General features: G+C 41.7%; 1 protein-coding gene across 1 annotated transcript in view; it reads right to left on the bottom strand.

The window, feature by feature from the left end:
- Positions 1-16,441, bottom strand: part of LMNB1 (lamin B1) — a 39,542-nt gene extending 23,101 nt beyond the window's left edge. Inside the window, exon 1 of the mRNA XM_036409782.2 lies at positions 15,717-16,441. Coding sequence (XP_036265675.1) covers positions 15,717-16,075 — 359 coding nt within the window. The 5' untranslated portion in view covers positions 16,076-16,441. The remainder of the gene's footprint in view (positions 1-15,716) is intronic.
- Positions 16,442-16,939: the final 498 nt, after the last annotated feature.

Below are 16,939 nucleotides of genomic sequence, written 5' to 3'. Positions count from 1 at the left end.
CCCAAGCCGACGCTCTATCCATTGAGCCAAACCGGTCTTGGCTGTAGAAGATTATTTCTACTACAAATGTTTGAGTGGGCTAAAAAAGAAAATTTTAATTTAACAGAAATTTTTTAAAATGTGTAATACTAAAATAAAGTGAACAAATCTGTCCAAAGAATAAGCAAATATAAAGAGATTTAATAGTATTCCTTTCTTACTCATTTTGGTATCATAAAACAACTATATTCATAAAATCTCAGCAGTCATATCAGATTTTTCTTAAATCCTTTATTAAAAAAAAAAACCACAAGATGGCAACCTTTCCCTGAAGATTTGTGGGAGAGAAATCAAGTGGGGGTTTTTTTGTTTGTTTTTTAATCCCATGTAGTCATTAATTTATAACAAAAAAAGAATGCCTCATTACGACAATTGCTGGGTCCTAGCTGGGAACTCCACAGAACAGAATCAATGCTTGTGGAGGAGCTATTATTTTATCCCACTGTAGAAATGACCAGAGCTGGGCAGGAATACATATTATAATGCATATGATTTTTTTAAATGTTATGTATTCCACAATATTTACAAAAGCGACTGGTTCAAATTACTTAACAATTACAAACACTCTACTGCACCACTGTTTAACATTTAAATCTCAGATCATAAAGCGGTACTTTGCAAGGGCAGGGGAGTGAACTTGTGCTTCCCAGAAACCAAATAGCCCACCAAGGATACTGAATTCACACAAAAACAAAGACACATAATATCACTCCAACTTCACAGATCCTCTAATTCTGAGTGTTTTACTTCATTGATTTAATGGATATAATTAATGTACATGGTTCCAGATCCAGAATGCTAAACCACAAATGAAAGATACTCCACAACACCTTGTGGAGTACAGGAAATACAAGGAGCCAAAAAAAAAGAAGAGAGTGCACCTAATGACTAGAATATACTGGCTTCTTCAACAAAAATCATGACCAGATATGACAAGGAGTGGACTAAAGGGGATGAGTAGGATATGCTCCAAATGTGTGATACCTGGAGTCACCCAAGGTAATAGCTGAAATTTAATGTCAAGTTTTTAGTTACTTATATGCTGTTATTTTATAAAAAATATGCATTGTTCCATTATAAATTCTTTCCTAAAGCCGTAACTTTGACATTACTGAACATATTAGGAAAATACAAATCAGAATTAAAAGTGTGCTTAAAACTGTTTTCCATGTTTATGTGCCTTGGCTCAAGGGGAAAGAGGAAGAGAGTTGGATACTATGTCTGTTTCTTGCACATCTATGTTACACTTATCATATAAGTCTGTACTTGTGCAAGTACTTAGCTACCTCAGGAGACTGAAAACTCTTTGAGGGTTCTACATGGACAATCTAAACTAATAAAAAAAAAAAGATGCAAATTGACTGTACCTTCAGGATGCCCACCAGACAATCAGGAGTGAGTATGCAAATTAACCCAACAAAGATGATGGGCTAATTTGCATACAGTCACGGAGCAGCAGGGGGTAGGGTGGGCCACTTGCATTTGCATCGTCGCCATGGCAACGATGCAGGCGTTCTGCACTACCTCAGGCCTCTGGGCATCGTGGGAAGGTGGAAAGGCGGCTCCAGGCTGGAGCTAAGGCAGAAAGGTGGTTCTGGCCAGAGCGAAGGTGGTGCAGGCAAGCCAGGGGAAGGAAGGCCCATTTTTGCACCAATCTTTATGCATCAGGCCTCCAGTGTATAAATAATGACTGTTTTAGTAGTCTCAAATAGTCTCCCAAAAAAACCATTCTGTCTTTTTTATGCCATGTAAAATATCATGTATTTTCCTAAAAATAAATAAATAACTATGACACTTTTATAATCTCTTAAAGTTGCATTCCTAGATGTCCTCCCTATCATCGGCCAATCTCCTAGGTTAGATAGATAATGAAAAAAATTCTTAAGATTACACTCGATCAGAAGCCATGAATCAGTGAGTTTTATGGGCCACATAAGCTGCCAACGTATGAAGAACCTGCAGCAAGTTAACATCTTGAACATAAAATTGTCAGTTTCCTATTATTTCTCTCTCTTTTTTTTTTTTTTCATTCATTAAAAGTGCTGCAGGAAGTCCTGACCTGTCAGTCCCTGATCTAAGTGCAGAAACCTGCAGAACTGACATCCTAAACCACGCACAGGAACTGGCTGCAGTTCTCACCTAAGCAGAGGAACAACTGACAAAGCCCAGGAATAGAGAGCAACTTAGACAGAGATCCAGGGCCAGTGGGCATTCCTCTTTGACTATGTTTCATAACTGGATTTGTTCAGTGTGACGGACCTGCCTACGGTATTCCTTAGGAGACCTTTCTGTGTTTTCATCTAAATTCAATTTGTGCATCTAACACTAAAAATAGGCACACTACATGTAAGTCAAAAACATACCCATTTACTGTAGATGTTTACAGAAGAACCAATATTCCAACTGCAGATAGGGAGAGAGTTTTATAAAGTGTAGTTGGCAATGAAAAAAAAATCCTTGGGTGAGGATTAACAAAAATAAAGGAAAAAAAGGTAGTTGATACTCTATCCTAATTAAGAATGCCCTGTCCTAGCTGGTTTGGCTTAGTTGACAGAGCGACAGCCTGTGAACTGAAGGGTCCGGGCTTTGATTCTGGTCAAGGGCATATGCCTGGGTTGTGGGCTCAGTCCCCAGTAGGGAGGTTTGCTGGAGGCAGCCAATCAATGATTCGCTCATCATTGATGTTTCTATCTCTCTCCCTCTCCCTTTCTCTATGAAATCAATAAAAATATTTTAAAAACAAAACAAAAAACCCCCACAGAGTTACAGTAAGCAATTCAATTTAAGAGATCTAAATTGTAGATGATCTCTTAGTTGGCAGAATAACATAACTAGAAAAAAAAAACTACATAAAGTTAGTTTCTGGCTATTAAATGTCATTTCCATAAATTTCCCAAAGATTATGATACTGCACGTATAAAAAAAGTAGACAGAGGCAAATATTTGTGTTTAATAAATGCATGCTCAATGAATAAAGTCTGTTGGAGATATCGGTGCTTATGAAAAAAATCCATCCAAGGTATAATGTTGATGTGATGTACTTAACTCTATACACTTTTAAAAAGCTATACATTCTAAATTTGAGGGATTTAAAAACCAGACTTAATAGAAACAGTTCTATTAAAATTGTCATTTTTAATCATATCCATTTTTTTTTTTTAAATCAATTTTAGAGAGGAAGGGAGAGAGAGTAACATTGGCGTGATTGGTTGCTTTCTGTACGCACTTCCTGGGCATCAAACTCACCTTCTGGGATTTTGCCCTGACCAGGAATAGAGCCTGTCACCCTCTGGCTAGCAGGTCATGGCTCCAACCAGCTGAGCCGTTGCAGCCAGGGTGCAAACAAGGATTTTTAAATCCCCCAAAACAGACCCACTCTATATGAAGAACCAGGCCAATTAGACCGGCTGTTTGAGCTCTTTGCTTTAATTTACCTTACGGTTCTTCTGAGCAGCTGTCTCATGGCAGCTGACCACCACTCAACACTAGTTGGTTATTCCAGTGACTATTAGATCATTCTGCTTCTGAGGCTCTCTTCACCCTTCAGAATGAACATGCCGTTTATCCAGCCATGGTCCGAACTTTTAGAAAGAAAACAGCTTTTTTCTGGAACTTTATTTTTGAAACTTTATTAAGATAAAGTTATTAATATGCCCAAACAAAAATTTCCTGTCCTAAAATTTGTATGCAACCACACACACACACACACACACACACACAAAAAAAAAAAAAAAAAAAAAAAAAAGTCCCAAATAGCCAAAGCAATCTCAAGGAAAAAAGAACAAAGCTGGAGGTATCAGTCTCTGATTTCAAACTATACTACAAAGCTATAGTAATAAAAACAGTATGATATTGGAACAAAAACATACACAGACCAATAAACAGAACTGAGAGCCCAGAAATAACCCATACAAATATGGATACAAATTAGGTTCTCTAATGCATCTATAAGTACATAAAAGAAGAAAAGTGTCTTAAGGCCACCTTCTTTGTCCTTGTGCAATTTTTCTGCTAACATGCCAGGTCCTTAAAACCTGACGTTTTTCTGCCCTTATGTTTATAACACACACACACACACAAACACGTTATAGTAACTTTGCAATACATTTTGAAAACACGAATTGAGTCCTCCTCCAATTTTGCTCTTTGTCAAGATATTTACAGCTATTCTGAATATCAAGCATTTCCATAAGTATTTTAAAGTCATCCTGTCAATTTCTGCAACAACAAAAAAAGTAGTTGTGATTTTGATAGGTCAACGAGGGGAGAATTACCATCTTAATATTAAGTCTTTCAATCCATAAACATGGAATGTCTTTCCACTTACTTAGGTTTTCTTTCATTTCTTCCAACAATATTTTATAGTTTTCAATGTACACGTTTTGCACTTCCAAAGCATTTCAATTTATTCCAAAGCATTTCATTCTCTTTGAATCTGTTGAAAATGGAGTTTTTATAATTTCATTTTTGGACTGTTTATTGCTAGTGTACAGAATCACAATTGAGTTTTGACCTTGTTCTAATATCCTGTAACCTTGCTGAACTTGCTTATTAGCTCTCCAGATCTTTCTGTTTTTTTTACAGATTCCCTAGGATTTCCTATTTATGAGATTATCATCTGTAAATAGACATAGTTTTACTTCTTCCTTTCCAATCCAAATGTCTTTTATATCTTTTTCTTGCCTAAGTGCCCTAGTTTGAACCTCCAGTACAATGGTGAATAAAAGTGGTGAGTGGGCAATCTTGCCTCATTCCCGATCTTAGGAAGAAAACATTCAGTATGACGTTAGCTATCGATAGATTTTTCATAGATAACCCTTTAACAGGTTAAGAAGTTCCCTTTTATTGATTTGAGTATTTTTATTATGAAAGACTAGTATACTTTGTCAAGTACTTTTTCTGCATCTATTGAGATGATTATAGGGTTTTTGTGCTTTATTCTATTAATATGGTGTGTTACATTCTTGACTTTCCTAGACTGACCAACCTTGCACTCCCAGGACAAAACCCGCTTGGTGATGGTACATAATCCTTTTACACATTGGTGGGAATTTTTGCACCTACATTCCTAAGGGTGAAGTTTTTCTGAAACAGTCCACTTGGTTTGCTGGGTGTCATGGGTGTCATAACAGCGATGGCAGCTTCTTGGTCCTGAACAGCAGACATGTCATTTTAGTCATGACTTCAGACATTAAAGCTCTCAAAGAAAGTAAATTCTACATGTTCTATCCCTATGTTGTGGGGGACAGAGGAGTGGGGGGAGGTGAAAGAGGGTATAGGAGGGACAAATGGTGATGATTCAACTCTTTCCCTACCTCTCGGGCTCTTATTTACCATCTCTTCTGCCTCATACTAATGTGTAGATGTTTTCCATGTCTCTGACTTTGCTCCTCTTCTCTTTTCTCTACCCCCAAATATCTCCAATGCTCCAATCCAAGCCTCTCTTCATAGCTCAGGAGAAGTTCGCCAAATTGCTACTGACATCTCCACCTGGAAGTCCAACCAACAGCACTCAGTCACTAACCCTGAGTAGGGTCCCCCAAACCTGTTCCTTCCCCATCAAGGAACACTATCTCCCCTGGCACCTAGTCATGAAAATAGTTACCTTAGATTCTATTCTTCCTAAACACACAAATCTACTTTCTGTCCTTTCCCATTGCCTATCTCAGTTCAGGAGTCGCCTCATTACTCTCCAAGTGTCCTTACTAGTGTTTTTTTTACCTCTACTCTTATTTCCCTCCACAGGAGTCACTCTTATGCCTAAAATTCTTGAAAAGCCACCCCTATATATAAACACTATAAATATATATTAGTGGCCCAGTGCACAAAATTCATGCACAGGGGTGGGGGAGGTGGGGGGAATATCCCTCAGCCTAGCCTGCACTCTCTCTAATCTCAGACCTTTCGAGGAATAACTGGCAGTCAGAGATCCCTCCCACAATCCGGGACAGCTAGCTCCTGACCACTCGCCTGCCTGACTGATCACCCACTAACTGCTCCCTTGCTGGCCTGATCACCCCCAAGGCTTTTATTAGTATAGATGGCTGTAGTTCAATGACCTATTTGCCATCCAGGACAACACCCTCTCCCAATGTTTTCCTTTAGATGTCAATTCCTACTTACTTCCCAACACTCAGCTCAGACATCCCTACCTCCCCAATTCCCCTGAGATGTCTTTGAAACCTTTGCGAAGCTCCTAGTCGGCCTTGGGTGGTAGTCTCTGTCTACCCATAGCACTATGCGGTTACTGCTCAGCACTTATTACACTGTATTAGTGTATCACATTTAAAGTATCACAATACCATAGTATTTGTTGTCTACCTTCTACACTAGATTGGAAGCAACTTGATAACAGAGACTGAGCGTCCCAGCCCTCTACCTCCAGCATCTGGCTCCAGGCCTGGCACATGGTGCCTGTTCCACAAATGTGTGCTTAACATAAATGAAAAGAACATTTCTATCAGGACTACTACAGATGTACACAGAGATTTTTAATTTCTTTAAAATTGTTAAAGCACAGAGTAAAGCAGGAGAGTAGCTTTTCAAGAAAGAAGGAAAAAAAAAAAAAAAAGAGGTCTCCTTAGGAATTCATCTTCACCCTTTCCCAATTAGCAAACAAAGCACCGAGTTAGTTGAAACTATGGCTTCCTTTACTACACTGTCCTGACATCCAAAATTATGATCCTAGGAGGTATGAACTATCAAATTAAACACACACACACACACACAGCCCAGCACCATTTTCAAAAGTAGCCCCCAAATGGACCTGAAAAGTAACCATCTATTATATGTAAGACAACTCCCAAGAACAGATGACAGTACTCTGAGCCTGCTTCATGAAAGTTGGCAATCAGAATAATACCTGCAAAACAGCGCTGATGTAAGGATTAAATGAGGCAATACTGGTAAAAACCTTATCACAATGCTCGAAGATGGAGCTGGAATCGATTTTAACTTCACCATTTATCTATCTGCTAAATAATCCTATGCCAAAGACTTTATGCTAAGCCTCAAGTTTCCTCACTTATCCCCAGGATTATCGTAAGGTTTAAAAGAGTGTTTATAGAGCATCTAGCATTGTACCTGGCAAGAACAATAAGCACAAAATGAATGTTGGTTCTTGTCCTGCATCTTACACAAGTACTTTAATCTAAGTTTCAAATTATATATTTACAAATGAATTGTTTAGATCAGATGATATAAGACCCAACAATAACAGTGCTGTAATTCTATCTATGATCAATAAACCCAAAAGCTACTGACAGCCAAAAATTAAATTTAAGAAGGCCCATTTAAATATATTAGCTGAAGACAACCTCAGTTTTCATGTAGGCCTATACCAAAAATATTGGCAGAAATCTACCTGAATTTTTATCTTTTTACTCCTTTATGCTAGCAACATGAACATAATAAAAATGACCAAGAGCCTTCAAAATTTAAAATTAAATTCATCCAAATAGAAAATGGACACTCGTCTGCTACTAGTGGCATCAAAATTTGGCAAAATTGTATAACTTTATCTAGTGGTTAACATTTAACCAGTAACCATTCAGTTAACAAGAGGAAAAATCCTAATACTGTCATGGCCCCTATGGCCTCTGAGAAATTGGGTAGCTGTACTTACCTGCAAAGCCATAGTCACAGCAAAGTGAAGTGGCCAATAAAGGTTAGCGATGAGAGATCTTCAAAATATATTCAGTAATGGTACCACACATTTACTGATGTGTAAAATGTTCATAAAATAGTGTTGATGGATACATGTTACATACCCACACTTATCATCAACCCATATTTTGTTTGTTTGTTTGTTTGTTGTTGTTGTTTGTTAATGTGATGGAGAGGAAAACTTTCAGGACTTATATTTCTGGGAGATAGATGAGGAAATAAAGGATATTAATTCTTTAATATCAAAGAATTAAATGCCTATCCCAGGTCATAAAAAAACAGGAAATTGCAACTTCAGATTGTGCTTTTGTTTGATATTATACTACCCTATATCTCAGCTATTGTGATGGACATTGTCCCAGTCATACTTGCTAGTAGCAAGTCAGCATGCACATGCATTCTTACTTATGAAAACATACAAATCCAAATTTCCCTCACCCTAACTGATTTGGCTCAGTGGATAGACTCAAGGGTCCCAGGTTCGATGCCAGTCAAGGGCATGTACCTTGGTTGTAGGCACATCCCCAGTAGAGAGTGTGCAAGAGGCAGCTGATTGATGTTTCTCTCTCATCAATGTTGCTAACTCTCTCTCCCTCTCCCTTCCTCTCTGTAAAAATATCAATAAAATATTTAAAAAAGCAAACAAACAAATTTCCCATCAGTAGTTTCTTTATTAATGTATATATTTCCCAAAGAAATATACTAAGTATGCTTGATCCTTCTACCTAAGAACTATCTTCCTTAAATCAATGGTGCTTGTGGATGGAGGTGGAAAGTCTACAAACCTTCAGATCCACATGTATCATGAGAGAACATAATCAACATTATTCTTTATTCTATTTGGAGAAAAGAAAACTTTTATTTTCATAAGAAAAATTATATTTTTAAAGATCAATTGTTTCTAAAAATATAAAATTATGCTATTATTAACAAAATTTGTCTACAATATGTCAAAGATTATTTTTAAAACATTGGCTTTCAAGACTAACAACTGTGTTTCCTGGAAGATCCTTTTTCAAGTCGTTTTGTGTGAGTGTGTGTTTGTGTGTGTTTAATGAAGGAACAGTGAGTTGCTCAACATTTCAAGTGATACTACAGCATTCATTATATTAGAGACATACCAATGAGCCCCCATCATCATTTTCCTAATTCGGTTATAATTTTCAAAAAGAGAAACCTACAGTTAATTTTGCAGTTTTTCATGCTTTAATATCTACCATAAACCAAATGAGGAATAAAAGAAAAGTTCTGGATCCCTAGCCAGTTTGGCTCAGTGGAACCGCATTGGTTTGTGGACTGAGAGGTCCTGGGTTCAATTCCAATCAGGGCAGATACTTCAATTGTAGTTTTCCTGGCCCTGGTTGGGGTGCATGCAGGAAGCAACTCACCAATGAATGTGTCTCTCTCCCATTGATGTTTCTCTCTGTCTCTTCTTCTCCTCCCTTCTACTATCCCCAAAAGTCAATGAAAAAAATATCCTCAGGTGAGGATTAACCAAAAGAAAAAGGAAGGAAGGAAGGAAGGAAGGAAGGAAGGAAGGAAGGAAGGAAGGAAGGAAGGAAGGAAGGAAGGAAGGAAGGAAGGAAGGAAGGAGAAAGAGAAAATATAAATTTAAAATAATAATAAAATACAAATTGATAATCTCTTTTATGCATTTTTAGAGTTCTAAAATTTAATTTTACATTAATTTATTTGGTAACAAAACCAGACCTGAATGAATGTGAATCTATTTTTAGATGTCTTTCTCCACTTACTGTGACTATTAATATCTTTCCTGCAGAAATATCTGTTTCATGATGACGTGATACCCTGGACCCCACTGGGGGTGTCATACACAGTATATGCATCATATTACCTTATTAAAATGGGAATTGTTTTTTCTTCCAAACACATCTAGCAGCAGGGGTTTTGCATAAAAGATTATGGACCCTTATCACTGAAGGAAAAAGAAATGTATGCAGCCACAAAATTAGATACTGAAATCAACACAATTTTCTTGTATCTCCTTTTCCTGCATATTTGGTTAATACTAAAATTTTTAAATAAGTCAATCTTTCTTTACTTTTTTCTTCAAAGTGCTGACTGATGGCATACATCATCATTCTTGAAAACCCCAAAAAAGCTTCCAATGAAATATAATTAAACTCGGACTGAACTAAACACCAACTTCAATGGAGCTGAATTCTCTCCAGTAAGGCCAAGTGTCTCCATGAATTAATTCTGTCTTTGAGGTACCTGTGTACTGAGGAACCCAAAGGGACTGAGTAATTTTAGAATCTATAATTCTCAAGACTGTTGACTTAATTTAAAACCATCAAAATGATAAGCTGATTACGACACTTTGTCTCCAAATATAAAGCTAAGTATAAAAAGTTATTTTTAAGCAAATAAAAAAAACTAAATGGACCAATGAGAAAAAAAGTCATTTCTTACTTTTCATCATACAAATTGTACTTCAATTATTGCTCAAAATTAACTGATTTCCAAGATGATGACTTACTATGCACAGGTATTAGCCTCCCCACTAGACCCTAATAAAAAAGCAGTGAAGTATGTGATGCACCAAAGTGAATAGGAAAGGAATCATTAGGTGACATTTCAGCAAATTTCTAGGAAAAATGTAGGTTAAAGTACCTATCACAGAACATGAACACGGGAACCACAGGGGATAGTGAGGCAACTTAGAATAGAGGGATTAACTCTAGGAACAGCTTTGCACAGGGCCCTGCTCAGCACCTCTTATCTTAACTGCAGGCCCTCCAACAGCAACACACCCTATTCAATCAGAGAGATCCTAATTTGTTGTTCTATTCAGAAAATGCAGAGAAATTACCTGAATGATAACAGCAGTAATACTCAATCGTTACCTAGTGCTTCATTTGTAAATGTAGGATCAAAATCAGTAGCAAGAAGGAAAAAAAGAAACATGTCAAACAAAAAGAATAAGTGACTAGGGAGGAAAAAGAGATAATCCAATTCACAGAAGAGAATTTTAAGAAGAAAACCTTAAATATTATCCTCAGAGTAAAGAAAGCAATACATTCTGATAATAGAAACAGTATAAATTAAATATCTTTTCAAAAATATTTCTTAGAATTAAAAGTATGATTTATGCCTTTAAAATGTCACTACTGTGATGGAGAAAATAGACAAAGTAATTTCACAGAATGAAAAAAAATTATGAGAAAAAAAGAAACCTAAAGGCTCAACATTCCAAATAGAGAAAACAAAGAAAACGCAGCACAGAAAAGGTATGGAATAAAGTAAGTTTCCCAAAGCTAAATACAGATTGTACTTAAGCTGAAAGGACCCACTTATAACAGCTAGGATGCATGACAGAATAGCCATACCTAGCCCTCTCACCAGGCAATCTCGGGAAACCAAGATAAAAAGACTTCTAAAAACTGCAAAAGAAAAGCAAAAGCAGCTACCAAAAGAAAATAACTGTGACTGGCCTTAGGCAGTAACAATACTGGATGCTGAAAAAATGGAGCAATATGATACTTTTCAAATTCTGAAGGGGAAAATGTTAAACCAGTATTTTATATCCAGCCTACCATCAAAGCATTAGACAAAGTTATTTTCAAACACACAGGAATCACATAGTTTACCTCCTGCAATCTTTCATGAATAAATTACTTAAGGATATTCTCCAACAAAACAAAGGAAGGAACCAAGGAAAGGAAATACATGACCTAGGAAGAAGCTGGATCTAAATTCTGTGAATTTCTAGGATGTCTGTCAACTGGATGTCTTAAGAGCAGAGTTCCAGGGAAGAAAGTAGACTTAGGTAATAGTATAGATATTATGATTACACTAGAGGTCCAGTGCACGAAATTTGTGCACAGGGGTGTGTGTCCCTCAGCCCAGCCTGCATCCTCTCCAATCTGGGACCCCTCGAGGGATATCCAATTCTCACAATCCAGGACTGCTGGCTCCCAACTGCTTGCCTGCCTGCTTTCCTGATTGCCCCTAACCACTTCTGCCTGCCAGCGTGATCACCTTCTAACTACTCCCCTGCCAGCTTGTTTGCCCCTAACTGCCCTTCCCTGCAGGCCTGGTTCCCACTCAACTGCCCTTCTCTGCAGGCCCAGTCACCCCAAAATTCCCTCCTCTGCAGGCCTGATGTCCCCAGGCTGCCCTCCCCTGCTGGCCATCTTGTGGTGGCCATCTTGTGTCTACATGGGGACAGGATCTTTGACCACATAGGGGCAGCCATCTTGTGTGTTGGAGTGATGGTCAATTTGCATACTACTCTTTTATTAGATAGGATATATTTAAAGGGTTTGAAAATATACTGAAGGGCAAGTACTTCTTTAATTAACAACAACAACACAATATATAAGGCTATTTAGGAACAAAATTATACAAGGCATGCCCAGGATTGAAATATGAGACAAAGTAAAATGGGGAATGTTTTGAGCAATAATGGCATATTAGAGGGGGAAAAAAATACAGTATCCCACCCACCCAGTCAAACACAATCCAAAAACAATGAAATAGAAAATTCCAAAATTAAGTGTTTTGGGTGTTTTGTTTTTTTTTTAAATATATTTTATTGATTTTTTACAGAGAGGAAGGGAGAAAGAGAAAACATCTATGAGAGAGAAACATCGACCAGCTGCCTCTTGCACACCCCCTACCGGGATGTGCCCGCAACCATGGTACATGCCCTTGACTGGAATTTGAACCTGGGACCTTTCAGTCCGCAGACTGATGCTCTATCCACTGAGCCAAACCTGTTTTGGCGGGTGTTTTTTTTTTTTTTTTGTGTGTGTGTGTGTGTGTGTATGTGTGTTTTTAATAGTTTCATTGATTTTTAGAGAGGAAGGGAGAAAGAGAAACATTGATGTGAGAGTGGAACATCCATGGGCTACCTCCTGCACATCCCCTACCACCAGGGACGACCCGCCACCCGGGCATGTGCCCTGACCAAGAATGGAACCAATCAATGTGTTTCTCTCATGTCAATATTTCTGTCTCTCCCTCTCTCTTCCACTTGCTCTAAAAATCAATGGAAACATATCCTCAGATAAGGATTTAAAAAAGAATGAAAAGTTACAACCACAGTGCATAATAAATTAAGATGTAAAGCCATTAAAATTTATGTGTAGAATATAGAAAACGTTCTGACTGGATGGCAAGATGTTGTACCAGAATGCATTGAGCCTATATGAAATTTTAGCAAGGGATCCCTTGAAAGGAGTGACCACACTCACATAACTTTTACTACAGTGTATTGTTAGAACTGTTCTATTTTATTATTAGCTACTGTTCTTAATCTTTTACTGTACCTAACTAACTTATTGAACTTTATCATAAGTGCATGTTAATAGGAAAAAAACTAACAATATACAGTCTGTAAAGGGTTCAGCTCTATCCAGTTTTAGGCATCCAATGGGAGGTCTTGGAACGTAGTCCCATCTTATAAGGGTATGCTACTGAACATCTAACCCCGATAATAGGAATATACGTACAGATTTAGGAAAACTATAGTCCCAGGACATTACTCAGCATCTCAGATTATGTCCGTCTGTCAACCCTTCAGACAGGCCTTCCTGAACCACACTTTTGCTTCGCACCGCTCTGTTTTTATTCCCCCAGCGTGTTATTATCTAACATTAAATCACATGCATTACGCCATTGATTCTAATACACACATTCTTTCACTCTAATCCCTTTGAAACCAGCAGGCATCTCACAATCTACTACACATAGCATTTTACAACTAGTCAGCCAGATGGCAGTCTTCGCACTGGGTGAGAAACCTCCCAAGGATACCCGCTCTGGAAATACTTAAAAAGCATCAGCATCAAAATGCCTCCAATTAAATGAAATGCAATATTTATTTTCTTACTGGGTATCTCCCCTACTGTATTCTGAGAAACGTAAGGGTAGTAACTTTTTGGTGTAGTTTTTTGTTTTGTTTTTGTTACTTTTGGGGGCGGGGTCGATGGGGTGTAATCTTTGTATCCTCCACTAACTTTTTTTGCAATCTTTGTATCCTCCACACACAGAACAGTGTCTGGCATGTAACAGATACATAATCAGTGCTACATTTTAACACCTCTGAAACCAGGATGGGTCCAACAGGATGGTTCCTACATAACTAGCCCTGATGTGTTTTTTCTTCTTAGTAGTGCACATAACAACAGTGAGTCATACAACAGCATCTAAGATTTGAAGAACTTCATTAATAAAAAATTTATAAGAAAATGGAGACAGTCTTGTGAGTTAATGGACTCATTTTAAAACATAACATGTATTTACCAAAGGTTGGTAAATACAAGAAACAGAAATATAAGCTAATGATTTTATAATATTTTATTGATTTTTTTTTTTTTTTTTTTTTTTTTTTTTTTTTTAGGCAGAGAGGAAGGGAGAGGAGGAAAGACAAACATCTATGTGAGTGAAACATTGATGTGAAACATCCATGGGTTGCCTCCTGCACTGCCCATTCCTGGAATCCAGCCCCAGGAAACCTGGCATGTGCCGTGACCAGGCAATCAAACTGGCAACCCTTTCAGTGCATGGATGATGCCCAACCAAATTAGCCACACAGGCCAGGGCGGCTTATATGGAACTAAATACTTAAAGAAATAAACAGAAAAAGGGCAAACATGATTGCCTCATGGAAAGAGGTAAGAGACTATTTTAGTTTTTCAGTAAATCGGTCTGTATTTTTTAATATATTTTATTTTTACCGATGCACATACCCTTTTTATGAACCGTTCTTATGAGTGTTTAGTAACGGGGAAGTACAGATTCACACCTACAAAATCAGCGACTGAGACAGTCATTCACACGGGTACAGACAGAAAGATATCCAGGAACAAAGTCAAAATCGATTTTCATTCGGCAAAATTTCAATTGGCAAAAGGGATGGAGATCATGAATTCCGGATTCGAGTTTAGCAAATGTCTACAGCCTGATATCAACACTAAATTGCTTAATGACGACAATTATGCCATTTTGCTCATCAGAAAGTGAAGGTGGAATCAGCAAAGGCTTGCAAGTTTACCCTTGTGCCCTGGAATGAAAGTCTGACCCCTGAGGTGGAGTAACGATAAGTTCTCCCTCGCTACAACACTCCACATTTACACAAACACCCTTTGATCTGCCCTGGCCCATCATCACTACGACAGATGCAGGGAATGAGCACGGTCTTCCACCATTACCAGAACGACCGACGACCGACCATCATTTATGGGGATGCAAAAACTAGGGAAGGGGCTGCTGCCTGGGAGGTAAGAGATTCACGGATCAGCGAATGGAGGCCACGACGTGCATAAACCCAGCTTGTGGTACCGTGCTCAGGAGCACCGGAGGGTCCTGCCCTCCGGTCTCCGCAGAAAGGACATCTTTCCCCGAGAAAGCTAACGAGCTAGAAAGCCTCACTGGCCCTGCGCCGGCAGAGGCGCGCAGCTCAGACCCCGCCCCTCCGGCCTCTCGCAGGGCAGGCGCAGAGAGATCACAAAATGTCACAGGGCCCAGACCGAGCGCGCCAAAGCGGGACCCACCCACCCCGGGAGACCGGGACATTTAAGGCATGTCCCTCCCCTTCCTCCCTCCCTCCGCCCGGCGCAAAACTCATTCATTCTTAAGGCGGGCGGCAAATCCTCGCAGGCTAGCCACCTCGGCGCTGCAAGCCCGCTACTAGACGCTTTGTCTCACGCTCCGCCGGAACCTGGGGCGCGCACTGGAGCGCGCGCCCGGGCGTCACCTCCCCGCACCTAGGCGGGCACGATGCCCAGCCCTGCTCCGAATCCAGGATCAGGAAATGAATGTGCATTCGGTCCCACCACCATCGCTACAATTCAAACCCCCTCCGCCACCCTTGAGCTCACTAAGAAACGGTAGATCCTTTCTCCTCCTTCCCGAAGATGGAGACCCTACCCCCTTCGGAAGGGCGTGGGCACGCTGGGCCTGGATCTCCCTCTCCGAGGTTCTCAAGGCCCCCCGACCCCCTTGCGCGTGCTAACGGCGGCGGCGGCGGCCACGCGAGGACTCACTTGAGCAGCAGCTGGTCGTGCTCGGCCTTGAACTTGCCCAGCTCGATCTGCAGCCTGGCGCGCTCGCGGGCCGTGTCGTCCAGCGCGCGCCGCGCGTCGGCCAGCTCGGTCTCGTAGAGCGCCTTGAGGCCGGTGAGCTCGCGGCCGCGCACCTCCTCCCGCTCCGTCACCTGCAGCTGCAGCGCGCTGTTCTCCGTCTCCAGGCTGCGCACCTTGTCGATGTACACGGCCAGCCGGTCGTTGAGCTCGCGCAGCTCCTCCTTCTCCTGCAGCCGCGACAGCCGCGTGGGGCTCAGCGGCGTGGCGGGGGCGCTGGCGCGGCTGCCTGCGCGCGGCGGCACGGGGGTCGCGGTCGCCATGGCGGGCGGGCGGGCGGGCGGCGGGGCGGGCGATCGGCGCGGAGCAGCGGGGAGGCCGCGGGCAGCAACGGGGACACGCAGCAAGCAGGCTGAAGGGGAGCGGCGCCGGGACCGAAGACACACACCGGCGATCCGCGAGGGTGGGAGCGGGGTTACAGCACAAAGGGCAAAGGGGAAGGCTACGAATCAATCAGTCGTAAAATGCCCTTTGTAAGGAAACACGCGCGCGCGCACACACACTCACACACGCACTAAGGAAGACACGGGGCCAGGGTGACCGGGAGGGCCGATCTGGGTCCGCGCGCCGCCGCCGCCGCCTAGTCTCCCGCCCGCAGCACTTTGTTTCCTCCCAGGCGGGGCGGAGGGGCCGGCGGACGGGCGGCGCGCGGCGGGGGCGGGGGCGGCGCGGCCCGAGCGGGACCGTCACCCACTGGGCGGGCGCGCGGGGGGCCCACGTGACCGCCGCCGGCCAATGGGAAGCTCTTTGCGGCTGAGGAGCCCGGCCCGTAAATTCAAACTCGGGGCCCTCCGGCGGCCGTTCGCTGGGCGCGCGGAGCAGGGCGTGGTGGAGGGAGGGCCGCTGGAGGCGGGCGGCGGCGCCTGGGTCGGCCCGTCGGCTTCCCCGGCTCTGCAGCGCTGGCTGGCGGGGCCTGAGGGGCCGGGCCGGCGGGTGGCGGGAAGGAGCCGGCCGCCCGGAGGTTTCCGGGGCGGGCCCGCGCCATCGCCCACACCCGGCGGTTCAGGGAAATTCAAACGTAAACGCTTTGGAAATCGACCCGCGCAACTCGAGGAGGAAGGCCCGGGCCACCCGGGGCGCCGTAGCCTCCTCGCCGCCTGGCGGGCCGGGCTCGGAGGCCCCGCTGC

This window comes from Pipistrellus kuhlii, unplaced genomic scaffold, assembly GCF_014108245.1.
Source record: "Pipistrellus kuhlii isolate mPipKuh1 unplaced genomic scaffold, mPipKuh1.p scaffold_m20_p_4, whole genome shotgun sequence".
Lineage (NCBI taxonomy): Eukaryota > Metazoa > Chordata > Mammalia > Chiroptera > Vespertilionidae > Pipistrellus > Pipistrellus kuhlii.
The sequence above is the reverse complement of the archived record's forward strand: the minus strand, read 5'-3'. Positions and strand labels throughout refer to the sequence as shown.